The following is a 16585-nucleotide window of genomic DNA, read 5'->3' as shown; positions in this document are numbered from 1 at the left end:
ACTTTTTATGGGGGGACGCTAGTTCTTTGTATGGTCGACCAGCCAATCTTAAATATTTCTTATATAGGGATTGGCTTATATATTTTCTCTTCATATATCTGTGAGTTGTTAATTTTTATATACAGGTATATAGGTCTTCCGTTATATTCAGGCCATATGGATGTTTAGAGTCTAACTCCAAGATGTACCTGGCTTCCAGTTTCCTGAGTTTTTCATCCCTATCCCCTCCTCTTTTGCTTTGGGGTATAGTGTCTATCAGGAAATGCTTTAAAAGTCTAACGTCCCCTTGGTGTTTCTCATTAAAATGTCGGGCAACAGGATATGTTGGATCTCGATTTTTGATTGCACTATGTGTTGTAATATTCTCTTATGCCCCTGCAGCTTCGTACTTCCCACATATTTCAACTTGCAGGGGCATTCCGGAACATAGATCACATACTCTGTTTTGCAAGTTAGCAGTTGTTTTATATGATGCTCGCCTTTGCCAAATGCCAATGCAAAACTCTTCGTGTTCACGCCATTAATGCATGCCTTGCAGGTTTGACATTTATAGAAACCCTGTCTCTGATTAAACCAATTCTTTTTCGGGATTTCTATTGGGTTGTTGACCACCAGACGGTCTCTCATATTTGGGGCTCTCCTATTTGTAACGGTGGGTTTTTTGGCAAGATGAGGTCCCAATATTGGATCGTTTTTCACCAGGGGCCAGTTCTTTTGTATTATGCGTCTGATTTCTTTGTGGTACTTATTGTACCCTACAATCATCCTAAATTCTTTTCCTAGTAGTAAGGATGTGTCTGGTACATTTGTTGTTATTGTCTTTTTAGCAAGGACTGGTTGTAGGAGTGATGTTCTCTCCACTTCATTGCTTTTTCTTATGGCGGTGTCAATACATGTTGTCGAGTATCCTTGTTCAAGGAACCTTGTTTTACTTATTTCTTGGGCTCTGTTTAGTTCTAGAGTTGTACTACATATGCGCTTCAGCCTGAGCATTTCCCCGTAGGGAATGCTCTGTATTAGGTGTCTGGGGTGGTGACTCTTTGCATGCAAGATGGAATTTACCGCTGTGAGTTTGCTGTGTAGTCTGGTCTCGATTTTTCCACCCTCTACATATACCTCCACATCCAAAAATGTGACGCTCGTAGTACTTATTTTTGATGTAAAATGCAAGTTGATGTCATTTTGATTTAAATCATGGATAAACTTTTCAGCCTCGCTTTTTGCGCCCCTCCAAACAAAAAACAAATCGTCAATATATCGCCACCAACACTTTACATGTTCCTTCAATGTGTCTCCAAATTTCCTGATGGAGGACCAGTTCTTCCCACCATCCCATGTGGAGACAGGCGTAGCTTGGGTAAAAACTGGCCCCCATAGCTTCGCCGCGTATCTGTTGATAGAGAACATGCTGGAAAAGGAAAATGTTATTATGCAGACAAAAGTCTATCATATCAAGAATCATTTTACTATGATGTTTGTGGATCTCTTGTCGTTGTCTCAGATAATGTTCTATTGCTCTCATACCGTCTTTATGGCTTATGCTCGTATATAACGAGGTAATGTCCATTGTAATCAGTAAATAATCAGATTGCCATTGTAGATTACTGATTTTTGCCAAAAAGTCTCCTGTGTCTCTTAGGTATGAGGGTAAACTCTGGACAAAGTCTTGTAAAAAGTGATCGATATATTGGGACATATGTCCTGTTAGGCTGTTTATCGCTGATATGATCGGACGCCCTGGTGGTTTTTGGGGATTTTTATGGAGTTTTGGTATGAAATATAGTACCGGTGGTGTTGGTCTATCGTTTTTCAAAAATAAAAACTCCTCTTTGTTTATAAGACCCAAGCTCTTCCAGGCTATCAATTTCATATATAGTTTTTCATATGTAGTTTTCAATGCGCTCTGATCACATCTGCAGTAACAGTCTTTGTCCGTCAATTGATTTTGGGCTTCTAGTAAATAATCTGTCTTTTACCAAATTACCAGATTGCCCCCTTTGTCTGCATTTCTTATTACAATCTGTCTATTTTTGGATAACTTGCTCATCAGTTGGTGGTAACTCTTTTCCAATTTTCTTTTCTTTCTATTTTTGTTTTTATTTGTGGCAACATTTAACTCTTTGAGTTCCTTTGTAATTTGTTCGTGGTAAATTTCTATTCCATCTCTTGGCATATTGGGAACAAATTTTGAGCGGGGTTTGAATTTGGTAGTGCATGTTTCGATGTATTGTGATTCTGTTGTTACATCACTTTCACCTTGTGTTATATTATTTTGTGATTGAGTGGATGCCATATTTGCTAGATCTTCAATTAGGATTCTTTCCTGGGTATTAAACATTGGTTCTATTTGTTGCTCATTGTCTAATAATGATTCCTACAGGGTATTTCGCTCAGTTTCTCCTTTGAGTAGATGATATTTTTTTAGTTTTAGCTTTCTAATTCCTTTGTACACATCCATTCGTGTGGATGCGTAGTCAAAAGTACTTTCTGGTGCAAAGGAAAGACCCAGGGATAGTAGCTGTAGCTCCGCTGTGTTCAATGTTACATCAGATAGGTTAGTTACAGTTATGTTTTTGGACCTCTTATCCCTGGTTTCATTTTCTCCAATTATTTGCAGTTCCATCTGCGTGTTTGGTACCGCCTGGTTGTTTCTCCTTTTCCTTGCCCGTCTCCTTTCTCTGCGTTTGTGGGTGCGGTTTTTAATTTTGCAGGGGCTTTTGTCATTTGTCGTTTTGGCCTGAGGGTTTGTTTTTGTTCCTCCACCAAAAAATCAAGCTCCTCGACCAACGATATGGTAGTTGGTACTCTTCCCGCTCTTGTATCCTCTGACTCACTTTCTATTGCTGAGCTGAGACTTGATGTCGATGACTCCCCTTGCTTATAGTGTCAATTGCCTAGGTTTGTACTTTTGCTTAAACCACTGAATTTTGAAATTTTCATGCTTTCATATTTTTTAGCGAAGGTGAATATTCTACCACATTCATAATCAATTCTGTCCCGGTGATATTTGTATGTCTTTCGTTCTCTGATTCTTTCTTCCTCCTTTTCAAGACGACTTATCATCTCTTTTCTTAATTTGATTTCCTCATCATTTTGTCCCATCGTTTTTATTTCCTCATTTAAATCATCTATTTTTTGTGGTAGTTTTTCGCGGTCTATTTCCGCGTATTTTACTAAAATTATCATCAACTTGCGTGAGTATTCCATGTTTGTTTCCGCCCATTCTTTAAGCATGTTGGGGTCGGGTGTCTCGTAGCTCGGTGCTAGGAGACTTCGTAATCCTCTTGGTACACGATTCACATCAATATAACGTTGAAGTGACCTTCCCTCCCACCATTTGCTTTGTTCCTGTTTGCATAATTTTTCTAGTGTCCGAAATTTATCTTTTATGGTCTCACAATTTGCTCCAGATGATCCAGATGCATTCTGGGATCTGTTGTTTATCGGTGGTGTTGCTGTGTCATCAAACATTTCCGCCGCTTTTGCCTCCCGATTCCTTAGCGCGTCTGCCGACATCGTAACCAGCTACTATTTTTAGAATTAATTATTTTTGCGGTTCTTCACTACCGAGACCCGGCTGTTTTTTCAATTATCTTTACAGTGCCGGTCGCGTGATACCGCTGTTGCACACTCGTCACCCAACTTTATTAATGCGGTACACTTGGTCCTACCATCAGCTTCACGACGGCTTGTCCCGCGTCCTCCGACACCCGACACCGTTGTTCAGCCTACTCCGCAGGAACTTCTGCACCTTTAACACCGTTGGGGGGCTGCTCGCACTTTACAATCCTCCAGGATAACCTGTTGGTTTTTGTCCGTTGCCAGACTGCTTCCTTTTGCTGCGAGTTCAGCCCTCTGCTGCAGACGAGGGGTCCGTGTACTATCGGGAAAGGAAGCTCACCGATAAACAATATCTTCACCACTCCACTCCCACGAGCTGACAGCTTGCGATTCTCTTTCCAGAACAAAACGTGGAGCACAGACCCAGGTTAGTGCCAAGAGTTCTTGTTTATTCTGCTGTTACTTTCTGTCGGCCATTACGCGTTTCGGTACCTGAAGTACCTTGATCACATGACACGGAAGGTTGTCACCTGACTCCATATATGCCAACAATTCTCACTTTTTTTCTTTTTTTGTGATACAATTAAAGTGACAGTGCTCTAATTCAAGTGCAAAAAAGCTACATTTCTGACACTTTCATTTCTATATATATATATGTGTATGTTAATTTACATAAATATTTTCAACTATTTCACATTATTTTGTAGTTTATTATTTTAAATAAATTACAGATAATACCATGTATACGTATATTTCAATATAATGATCTTCTTTGATGATATTCTGTTCCACAATACTTTTGAAAACAATTTATTGTTTGTTAACATACAAAGTATGTGACCAATTTTAATAAAAGGGATCCTAAGTGATGCACCTAGTAATTTTCAGACACAATAAATTATACTCAACTCGCAATTGCAACCACTGTGCAGAAACACCCGTGTACTCGTACATTAGACTATGAAGCAGCAGATCAACAAAAAATGCAAGTATGACATTTCCTGCTTTCTACTTTTGTAGGGTTTTTATACTGAAGGTGTGAGGCTCAATTACTGTATTATGTGATTTGTGTTGTTTAGTGTTTTTAGTCAATAACTATGGGCCTGATTACGATGTCGGTCGGGCAAGTGTCCGACCTACACTGTAGCGGAAAGGGACCGCCCAACAAGGAGTCGGTGGTCCTGCTCTCATGATTATGATGAGACCGCTTTCAAGACGATTGGAAAGTGTGTATTTTCTAATGCAGCTTGTGGTGACATATTCTGGCTCCCCATATACAAATGAGCACAATTGAAACTCCTCAACCACACTTTCAAGGCACTACAGAACCCTGATTCACCATACCTCAACAATAGCATCTGATTTCACAACCCTCCTAAACACTTCCGCTCATCTGGACTCCTAGTTGCACACATCCCACCGATACAGAAAACCAGATCCGATGGTCATGCATTCTCCTACATTGCTCCTAAAGAACGACCAGCGCTACACGTAAGGGCCTCCTTCCGGGCTACTTTAATTGCACAAGACACTGAAGGTCTGGCTTTTTTAGTAATCACATTAGACATATGTTTGAGTAGACTCACACCTGCTCAGCTCCAGGATAACTTCCCAGGTGACAGTGCGCTCTACAAATCTGCACAACATAACATAACATTATATAGCATATCATATCATAACATTAAATTGCAAAACATAGCATAGTATAAGATGATAAAACATAACCTAACATCACATGACAGTTGCAGTTGCTTGAAGGGCTATGAGGGAAATAGTTAGATTTTAGAATTTTTCGGACGTCAATGATAGGCCTCAAACATGCTGCAGTATTAACATCTCTGGTGTCAAAACATTCTTTTTCACTTCACTGTTAAGGATTTTGAACACAAACATTTGTGTAACGTCATAACCTGGAATTTAAGAAAACAACAGTCTCACAACTCCCTTCCTAAGGGAGCCGTATATTATGTATTGAGTGATACACACCAGCCACACGCATTGCAAACAAATACTTACAAGGGCCATAAGTGCAGCTCCAACCCCGATGAGAGGGCTGACTGCAATGATCACCAGGGTGAGCTTCCAGCCATTGACAAACCCCAAGAGGAAGCCAGCAATGAAGGTGGTGAAGCGCTGGACAAAGATCCCCACTTGATCCGCGATTGCATCGTTAATTTTGTTAATGTCACTGCAAAGGAAGTGGAAACGTTTACATTTTAATTGCATGAACACATTGATTTTCCATTTCCTGCATAGCGGAATGAACACGCTCTATCGCACTGGTCAAAGATCACTTTACTTTTTAAACTAGTAAGATTTATACGATTAATACTTATAAACAGGGGTGCAATTCCAGTAAAAGAACGGGAAACACATTTGTATTTAAATCTATATTTTTGCATTGTTCCCCCCTCATATTTTTATTTGGCTTGGAGATCTGGGGGCAGATTTACGTTGCCTGACGCATCTCTGCAAATCAGCAGAGATGCGCCGGGAAAGATACGGCAGGCAAGTTTATCCTTGCGCCACCCATGATGCGCCGCATTTACAATGCGGTGCACCATGGCGCAGGAATAAACAGATGCGTGTCGCATCTAGGGAGTGAAGTTGGCGCAGTGCTGAAGTTGTGTTGCATGCTGCACGCAACTCCAGCACTTTTCCAACTTGCCCTATCTGTTAACGTGGTGCGTCAAGCCTTACGCCTGCTTCAAGCAGGCGCAGGGTTTTGACGCATCAGCGTTAGTAAAGTGACAGTGGGGTGCGTCCGGGTAAGAGGGCAAGGATAGTGTAGTACACAGGAAGTGGATGTTAAAATAAGTCTGGAGCAGTCCTATTCAAAAACAATTGTAATGGTGCAGGTAGTTCCAGCTTAATCATCATCATCATCTTTATTGCGGCTATTTCAGCCATAAAAGCACAAAAAAAAAAGTTTTTTACAGTTCACTTAAAATATAATCAATTACGGCACTCAGAAGTACAACCAGTTGACATGTACAGATTACACAAGCATCAGAGAATTTCAAGATGGAAAGCACTTTAGCGGGTTAAAATCTGGTGTTTAAAAATATAATTTAAGGTTAAAACAATTTAAGAACTTCCTTAAAAACAGCATAGAACAAGCACCCATTTTCAGTAAGGCATTCGAATTTAATCAAAAAAACAGCCACCAGTAGCTAAGTTGCATTCTTTAGCAGATAAGTTCTTTTAAGCCACATGGCGAGAAGACATTTTGCAAACCCCACCACATATTCCGGTGCAGTATCAGATTGTAGGATCCTAAGGAAGACTCTGTAGTTTCTTAATACCAAGATTTCTGCGCAGTTGTATAATCCATTTTGTCCTTGACAGGTTATATGCAGGACAGAACAGGATTATATGAGTCACAGTTTCTTCCTCAACCCTACATCCTGGGCAGAAAGACTTGGAGGCCCACACCCACTTATTAGTTACTGCATAAAGCGGGAGTGTGCCATATCTGAATTGCAGATACAATTTTCGTGCTAGAGGTGGCTGAATTGAATCCAGTACCTGTTCAAATTGGTATGACGACTTAAAATCAAGAAAAGCTTACGTTAGGCTAGTAGTTTTTACTGCCTGGATTAGGTTAGTCAGTTTAAAATCTTTTACAGCTTTAGATAATTGCTTTTTGGAAGTAGCTACACAAGCAACCTCAGGGCTAGTCCATAGGTCCTCCCGCCCCATGGCCCGAAAACAATCCCTAACGAACGACAGCCAAGGTATATTGCCAATAGCCCCCAGTAATGACAGTACCGCTTTCAGTTCCTCCCTATAGTGTCTCAACTCGGGTGTACTCCACAACCGCCGCCAGTATAGGAGCGGTTGTGTCGAGAGTAGATCTGCTATAGGGAGAATATCCAGATCCATCCGTAACGGGACTAGAGGTGTACTCACTGGCAAGGTCAAAATGTTTCTAATAAGCTTATTTTCAGTGAGTGATAGGGCATTGGGAGAGCAATGTCCCCACAACTTGGCCCCGTAAAGAGCAGCGGACCTAGCCTGTACTTTGTAAATCTCAAGGGGCGGGCTTATAGTTCTCAGCACACAAGTCTTATGCACTTTCATTAGTCCCCCAATCGCCTGGGTTAATTTTAAATTGGCTTTCTCGATTTGAGGGCCCCAGCTCATCTTGTCCGATAGAGATAGACCCAGATAATCAAAGATGTTAACTCTCTCTAATGGTCTATCATCCATCAATGGATGGGGGCAGTTAGTGGGGTTGGTATTGAAGACCATATATTTCGTTTTATTGATGTTAATTATCAAATTCCTTTGTTTTTAGAACTGGTCAAACTCCTTCAACACCCTTTGCATACCCATCGATGACTTTGAGAAGAGGAGGGTGTCGTCTGCGAACATTAAAGCGGGAAACTTAAATGTCGCTATTTTCGGAGAATCCAAGTCCTTTGCGGCAAGGAGATCACCAATAAGACCATTTAAAAATAAAGAGAAGAGGGTCGGGGCTAGTACACAGCCTTGTCTAACTCCCTTTCCCGCAGAGAAGGGCACTGTTAGTTGGCCGTTCTTGCCGTATCTTACTCTACCGTGTGTATCCTGATGGAGGCGTTTAAGATGATGGCAGAGATAGGGCGGAACTCCCATGTCCAGCAAAATGCTCCATACCTGGTCACGGTCCACCGTATTGAATGTCGACGTTAAGTCGACAAATGTAAGATAAAAGCTCCCCCCTTCAAGAAGCACATGCTTCCAGTAAATTAACTGGAGCCTGAATAATTGGTCTATTGTTGAAATTTTTGATCTAAAACCCGCTTGTAGTGGTGTTAGTACTTCTCATAATATTCTTCCATAGATTTTCTGCATGACATCTATGAGACTAATTGTCCTATAATTCGCAGGGTCGATAGGGGAACCTTTTTTAAAAATCAGGACAATCTCCACGCCTGTCCAGGTTGGTGGAATTGGTAGGTCGTGGAGAATTCCATTAAAAAGTAGTGCTAAATATGGTACCCATATGGTCGGCTCGTTTTTGAACAGGTCACCTGGAATCCTATCCAATCCAGGTGCCTTGTTCAATTGGAGCTTTGCTAAAGCTGCTTCTACTTCACCCAATGTGCATTCTGGAATTTCATCTAAGAAACCCAGGTTAAAATTATTTTGAGGTGCCATATCATCACTCGTGCTAGAATATAATTCTTTAAAATATAGATGCCAAGATTCTTCATCAATGTTGGGGGCAATTGTAGTCCTACCCTCCGAGTTCCCCGAATGCACCAAGTTCCAGAAGGATCTACTGTCCTTGGTTTCTAGCGCAATCTTGATAGCTTGCTATCTATCTGCTTCCCAAGCCATTTTGGCTTCTTTTGTAATTTTCCTAAATTCAGCCCTTGCTTCCCTGATGCAATACTTGTTTTTTTTTTGTTTTTTTTTGAGTAAAGGCTTTTATTTGTGAAAGTACAAGAACACAGCCATAGTCCTACAACCCAACCGTGGGCCGGCCGCTAATATCATCTGTCTTCCAACACCTATCGGGTATATCTTTCCCGTATACAGTACATATGCGAATGACAATAGGTGACAATACAGAAGGTAGGTCTTGTAAGGATTAAAATTCAATTATCCAGCAGTCTTGGTTTTAAGCAACCCAACAATTCTCAACCATAGAACAGCCCCCCCAACTAACATCCCAGGTTTCAGATCGATCTACATCACATACCGTATTGAAGTGTGTTGCCAGTGAGGTTCTGAGCGCAAATCAAAGGGGTCATCGCAATACTCCACCATAATATGCAATAGCAATGAACTGTCTGCGTCACACCACTTGCAGTCCCTGCGAGGGTAAATCAGTCTCCTATCGCTCTCCATCATTCGATGCCCACCTCTCCACCGGTCCCGGCCTCCTCTGTCACCGTCCTGGATAACATGTACATTGTGTACGGACCCCACACATCCCTAGGCCGTGAGGCCTCTGGCAATTCCTCATAGTAGCAGGTTAATTGATCACGACAATATGCCATGTCTCGCAACCACAGTTGAATAGTAGGCGCCCGCCTCCCGCCCCATGTCACAGCCACTCTGCGTTTGGCTACTTGCAAAGCCAACACTATCAGCCGCCTGGCTCCAACAGGTACTCCAGAAGCAATACCCAACAAGCACAACCGCGGTTCCGCAGTCACTTCCACGGAAGTCATCTCAGTCAGTGCTTTCGTCACTGCAATCCAGAACTCGCACACCTTAGCACAGCTCCACGCCAAGTGTAAAAAATCAGCATTATCTGCACCACATCGCACACATCTAGAGTTGTCCCGCAGCCCATATCGTAACAGTTGCGCTGGTGTGTAGTACCATTGCTGTAAATATTTATAATGAATGAGACGAAAATTCCCATTGGCGGCAAATCCACCCGTCCCAGAGCAACATTCAGTCCATTCCTCATCCGTCAGCGGGTCTAGCAAACACGCGTCCCATCTTGCTTTCGCCAAAGTTCCTCCCCCGCCCTCGTCTTCCTGTGAGGTCCTATACAAGCGCGACATCAGTTTCACTCGATTCGTAGAGGTATATAGCAATTGTAATGCTCCCAGCACTTGGGATTCATCCGGGAAGGAGGAATACAAGTCTTGCAGCGCAGCGCGTAGTCTGACATATAGGAACGTGGCCATAGTGGGATTATTGGTTTTGTCCAAAAGATTCTGTAACGGAAAGAATTTGGCGTTATGAAACACCTGCCCAATGTTATGTATGCCGGCACCATGAAAAAGCTGGAGTGCTCCAACTTCGCCAGAGATCGAAATTTCATCGTGATATAGTAGCGGCATATCCGGAGCGTACAATGGCAACCTGTCCGATCTTCTGCCCAATTCGTGCCAGGCACAGTGTGTGCTACGCACCGTGTCTACTTCTCCCCTCTCAAACACAGAGTGCCGATTCACTATCATGGCTTTCAATGGGCGTGGAGTGACTGCTCCAGCTTCAAGCGCCACATGGGGGGTATATGGTGCCGACATCCAATAAGAAGCAAAGTGGGCCTGCGCACAGAGATAGTACAGCTTCATATCCGGCACTGCAAATCCCCCAAGTACGTACGGCTTAGTTAGAACATCCCATCTCACCCGTGCCTTCTGACCAGCCCAGGCCAGCATGATGAGTAACGATTGCAGTTGTGAAAAAAAATGCGTGGTCAACTTAATGGGCACATTAACAAAATAATACAGGAATTTAGGTAGCACCACCATTTTGATGATGGATACCCTGTCCGCAAACGAGAGTGGCAACCTGATCCACTTTTGCACCTGATCTTCCAATTTCGATATCGCCACACCGTAGTTGGCTCGAATGACTTCAGCACTATCCCTGTGCACCCAAATCCCTAAATATCGCACCGGTTCCACCGCCCACTCCAACGGAAATTCCAGCGGGAAAGGCGTAGTGGCATCTGTGAGGGGCAGCAATATTGATTTGTCCCAATTTATCGAGAGGCCAGAAAACCGCTCAAACCTTATGAATTCCCTCAATACTCTCTCCAGATGCTGAGCCGGATCCCTAATATACAGCACCATGTCATCCGCGTACATGGAGATGGCAAATGACCTCAGCGGGAACCTCAACGCCGTGTCAGCATACCTCTGTCTCAAGATGCAGGCCAGTGGTTCCAGCATAAGGGCAAAAAGCAAGGGCGAGAGCGGACACCCCTGTCGAGTGCCCCTCTGAATACTGAATGCCGCAGACACATGACCGTTAATCCTCACCCTCGCCATTGGCTCTGTATACAACAACGTTATTAAGGAAGTGAAAAAATACGGCACCCCCATTCGGTGCAGCACCGCCAGCATATATCTCCAGGCTACAGAGTCAAATGCCTTGGCTGCATCCAGTAATACCGCTACCGCAGGCAACTCCGGTTTGAGAAGGTGCAAAACCGCAAACAGAGCCCTCAAATTGTGAGCAGTGGAGCGGAGTGGAACAAATCCCGACTGATCAGGCAACACCATCACCGGGAGAATAAGTCTCATGCAGGTCGCCAGTACCTTGGCTACAATCTTGACGTCAGTGTTGATTAGAGACAGAGGTCTGTATGACTCGCATAAATTAGATGGTTTGCCCGGTTTGGGCAGCGCCACCAATAGTGCCTCCCTCATGGTGGGCGGTAGTTGTCCCCGATCTAACGAGTCCTCTAATACCTCTGCCAGTCGCGGCAGCAACAAATCCGCGTATTCTTTATAGAATTCTGATGGCAGGCCATCCGTGCCAGGCGCCTTGCCATTAGGCAGAGCCATAATTGCATCCATAAATTCCTCCTTCGTGATGCGATGCATTAAAAAATCTTGCTGCCCCTTGGATAGCCAAACTAGAGCAATGCCATCCAGGTATTGCACCAATTCCTCCTCACCAGCAGTGTCCCTGTAACTATACATCTGTTCGTAATATTGCGCAAAACAGTCCAGGATACCCGCAGCACTTGTGACAGTGTCTCCCTCATGTGATATTTCCTGAATTCCACAGTACTTCGCCCATGGTTCTCTAATCCTATCAGCTAGTCCCCGGCCTGTCCTCCCCCCTTCACTATAATATCGCGCCCTAGAACGCTTGGACAAATAATTAATCTCCTGGTCAGCTAATTCGTTATAGGCCGTGACTTTCTCGCGTATCTCTGCTAGCCGAGCATCCGAAGGGGAACGTTCCTGCTGACGCTCCAGCAGTATTAGTTCGTCCTCCAGTTTACCCATAGCATTTCTCAGCGTCTTAAGCACCCCGGATTGCATCCCAATACACGCACCTCTAATCGTAACTTTGAACGCCTCCCACACTGTGCTCATACTCTCCACAGATCCCGCATTCTTGTCAAAAAATTCTGCAATACAGGTTCGCAAGTCCTCCCGCAGTACCAGATCATGCAGCATCCCCGTGTGAAAGCGCCATGAAAACGGTGCAGGGGTATGCGATGGCCATTCCAGCTCCATCAGCACTGGCGCATGATCAGACAAGGTTCTGGGCAAATGACTGCTACACCCTACCCAGCCACTGATATCGCGAGTGACCAGCCAGTAGTCCAGTCGCGACCACGTGTCATGGGCAGAAGTATAACAAGTACCCTCACGCACTCCCGGATGTCCCAACCGCCATACATCCACCAGTCCAAAGTCATTCATCCCATCACACACTGCTTCCGCCGCCTTTCTATGCACTGCTTGCCGTTCATCTTTTTTATCTAGCATCTTGTCCAACGTCACATTCCAGTCTCCCCCACACACAATAGCCGATGGCGGAAGAGCATAAACCTTATTCCACAGTTCTACAAAAAAATCTGGATCGTCCACATTTGGACCGTAGACATTTACCAATGTTACCAGCGTGCCATAGAGTTTCCCCTGCAGTATAATGTACCTGCCCTCCTTGTCAACATCTTTGTATAGCAGATCAAACTGCACGTTTTTCTTAATTAGAATCATGACCCCCCGTGCATAGGTCGAATATTCTGTTGCCACTCGCACTCCGGCCCATTGCTTAGCCACACTTTCAATCGCATTACCCCGGAGATGCGTCTCCTGAAGAAAGACTATCTGCGCCCCATGCTTAATAAGGAAGGCCAGCATCTGACGTGATTTCTGCGGTCTATTCAGACCCCGCACATTCCATGTTATCCAGCATATCTTCCCACTTCTAGCCATAAATGTCACACTTTCCATATGCCAGAAACTGAATCACAAAATCCACCTCCCAACAGTAACCCTCAATCCATGAGCAGATCAGCAGACAGTTAAGCATTTTCCTCAACCAGAGAACATTATGGTGCATTAGCCCTCAGCATGATATCACCGCCCTCCCCGCCATACACACCCACATATAGTAATGCATTCATCTGAAACCTTTGAACCGCACCCATCCACCCCCCTCCCACTTTAGCTCCCCCAACTAGCCAAAGCCGTCCCCATCCCCCCAACCCCCCAACCAAAACCATTACTCGAAGCGCATCGTGGGGAACTCCCATAAGCAGGGGCGTAGAGGAGCCCAACTTCCACTAACCAGTGTAGTAGAAGAAGCTCGGATTTAACAGTTTTCCCTCCGCCCCAGTGGACCAAGTCCCAAGGCCCATAATACCAATTGGTTGACAACCGCTATAAATCCGGAAATTGCCCCCATATGCAATCACAACCACCCGGCAGTGTGCAAACCGACATATTATCAAACAGTAACCTAGCCCCTGTTCCAGCCTTCCAATACTGGAGTCATGTTATCACAAACCCACATATAATCCAGCAGGTCACCATCACGAAACGTTGCGAGCAGGCACAATATTGAGTCTCACAAATTACGCATCTCTTCACCCAGTGTTCAAAGTCACTGTCTAATATTGTCTTCTGGGCCGGTCTCTGCCTATAACTAGTAGTTACGCAGTTTGCATCATCCCAATGAAAGAATAGTGGTCATGTGCATGTTCGTCAGCACCATAACATATCATTCACAGCCATCAGCCATTCAGACCAGAGGCATCCACTCATTCAGCCTCCTCCAGAATATCCTCTTCTCCTTTTCCTCTGTTTTTTCGCATACTCCATAGCTGCCTTGGAGGAGGTGAAGATTTTGTTGTCAGACGGTGGCCCAATCCGAAGTCTGGCAGATTATAGCATTGCGTACTGGACATCTTCGGATCTGAGAAATTGTTTCACAGCTTGGAACTCTTTTCTCGCCGTTTGCACCGCCAGAGTGAAATCGGGATAAAATTCTAATTTACTGCCTTGCCAGTCTATGGTGCCTTTCTCGCGTGCCAATCGTAGGATCACCTCCCTGTCTTTGTAATTCAGAATTCGGGCAATAATTGGTCGCGGCGGCGCCCCAGACACCGGTCTCTTAGCAAGAGCGCGGTGAGCTCGTTCTACTATGAACACACGGGATAGTTGGTCAGCTCCGAAGATTTCGGTGATCAGCCGCTCCATGAAGTCTTCCATGCGTCCTACATTTGTGGACTCGGGCAGGCCCGTGACGCTAATGTTGTTGCGTCTGGACCTCCCTTCCAACTCCTCGTTCTTGGCTTGTATTACTGCCAGGACGCGCTCCATGTTAAAAACTTTCGCGGTGACCGTGGTCAGGCCGTCCTCCGTGGCAGACACCCTCTGTTCTACCTCCTCCATACGCTCATTTTGTCTGTCAAATTGGGTAGCCATATGGTCCAATCGGTGGTTAACAGCTTCCATGGTGCCCTCAATAGATTGAAGCGTCTTTTGCATAGCCACTAAGACCCCTTCCAAATTGGACGCGCCACCCGTGGCACCAGCAGCCTCGGGGGGAGGCGGTTCCTGCGCAGTAGACATGGGAGTTTTTTTCGCCTCAAACATCAATTTAGGTTGATTCCTTTCAGTTCTACCCATGTCGTCGTCCACACTATACTGCCCTCCACAGAGGCTGTGCGACTATAATCAGCACTTCCGAGTCCAACACACAGTTCGTAGTGCTGTTCCAATCCTGTGCCCCTCGTAGGCTGTGTTAGGCCCAGTTCTCCCTTCTAGACTGCTGTTCTCAAAATGCTCAGGTCTCTGCGTGATTTACACTCTGGGCTCACTCGGCTCTTTAGTAAGTGCACCACTGTCGAACCTCAACTGTCCAGCCACGTGGCCCCGTCTATCACCACTCTGTCCCTTGGCACAGCTTGTAAATAGGCCCGGTTGCTGGATATATCATCGCCCACAGCCCAGGTCCGGGATCTGTCGAGGGAGCCGCCGCGCACCTCAGTCTAATTAACCCTCAGCCAGGCGGTCTCACTTATTGCTGTTTATAACGCTGCAGTCGGCGGCCATCAGAAACCCGCCCCGCCCCCACCAGCCACAGCCAGCACGGCGCGGCCTAGTGCGGCCCGGCGCCACCTCCGCAGCCGCGGGCTCTCCCAGGCCGGCACCCCACTCACCGCAACCGGCGGAAGCCGGACCGAGCTCCGCACTGCACCACCACCTCCGGCCACGCGTTCTCCTCCAGCAGCTCCTCTCTCCGAGTTAACAGCCGGGTCGCGGGCAGGCACCGCAGTCGCCGCAGCCGAGGGTCTGTTCCGCCGTGATTCCACCAGGAAGCCTCCTTTCTTCTGCCGCAGTTGGCGGGCTCTCAGCCGGCGGCGCACTCGCCGCTCACAGCCCTGGGGACAGTCCGTTAAAGAAGTTACCGGCACCAATCCAGCTCCAAGTGGCATACAACTATATGTCACAGGTCCGGTCACCACACCGAGGCGAATTTACAGGATTTTATGCAGGATATTGATCCGAGGCGGCGGAGCCTCACAGATGTGCTGCCATCTTGCCTGGCGCCCTCTAGCGCCCCCTCTCCCTGATGCAATACTTGTTAGTCACCTTGAGTGCAAGCAAGAGGGTCCTTTTAGCTGCACTACAGGCTCTATTGTACCAGGATTTTTTGTCCTTCCCAAAATTGTGTTTATTCGAACCACTTTTAAAAAAGAACTCTCCTAGGATCTGGACCATCTCCAGATGTAATCCCCCAAGGTCATTGTTAATAGCTGGGCTTAGTCTATCCAGGGTTATACAGCTGGCCTTCTCCAGTAGTGGCATAATACATGTTTAGAGCTCAGACAAGATTTCTGGGGATTGGTTGATTTTGGCCCATCTAATCCGTCTCCCCCCGTGAACAACTACCAATTTATCATTCTGGGCAGTTTCTCCCATACAGCCCCCTCCGGCCACCTGGTAATCCAGGATGGTGATTAGAGGGTTATGATCGCTTTCACATCGTGTGTTGACACTGAAATCAACTACATGGTTCCAAATCTCCAAGCTAAGCAATAGATAGTCAATTATTGAAGCTCGGCCACCTGACTCAAAAGTGGGATGGCCCGGGCTGTCTCCGGGGAACCTCCCATTGCAAGCCCTTAGAGAGTAGGTCAATGTTAATGTTGATAACTGTAGAACAAGGGGGTTCCATCCCCTAGTTGGGTAGATGTTAGGAGAAGGAATTGACCATATTTCATCCTCTTCACTGCTTATGGGTTGGACAAGGCCATTAAGGGGCTCATAATGACAGTTAAGTCTCCCCCAATTACAAGGTGGGTACCTCC

The 16585-nt window shown here is 45.5% G+C and overlaps 1 protein-coding gene across 1 annotated transcript in view; it reads right to left on the bottom strand.

Annotated features, from left to right (window-relative positions):
- The window catches only part of ABCB11 (ATP binding cassette subfamily B member 11), a 574638-nt gene that overhangs the window by 195060 nt on the left and 362993 nt on the right, over positions 1–16585 (bottom strand). Inside the window, exon 9 of the mRNA XM_078681619.1 lies at positions 5578–5749. Within this exon, the coding sequence (XP_078537745.1) occupies positions 5578–5749 (172 nt within the window). The remainder of the gene's footprint in view (positions 1–5577; positions 5750–16585) is intronic.

Source organism: Lissotriton helveticus, chromosome 3_1 (assembly GCF_964261635.1).
Source record: "Lissotriton helveticus chromosome 3_1, aLisHel1.1, whole genome shotgun sequence".
In the NCBI taxonomy this organism is placed as follows: Eukaryota; Metazoa; Chordata; class Amphibia; order Caudata; family Salamandridae; genus Lissotriton; species Lissotriton helveticus.
The sequence above is the reverse complement of the archived record's forward strand: the minus strand, read 5'-3'. Positions and strand labels throughout refer to the sequence as shown.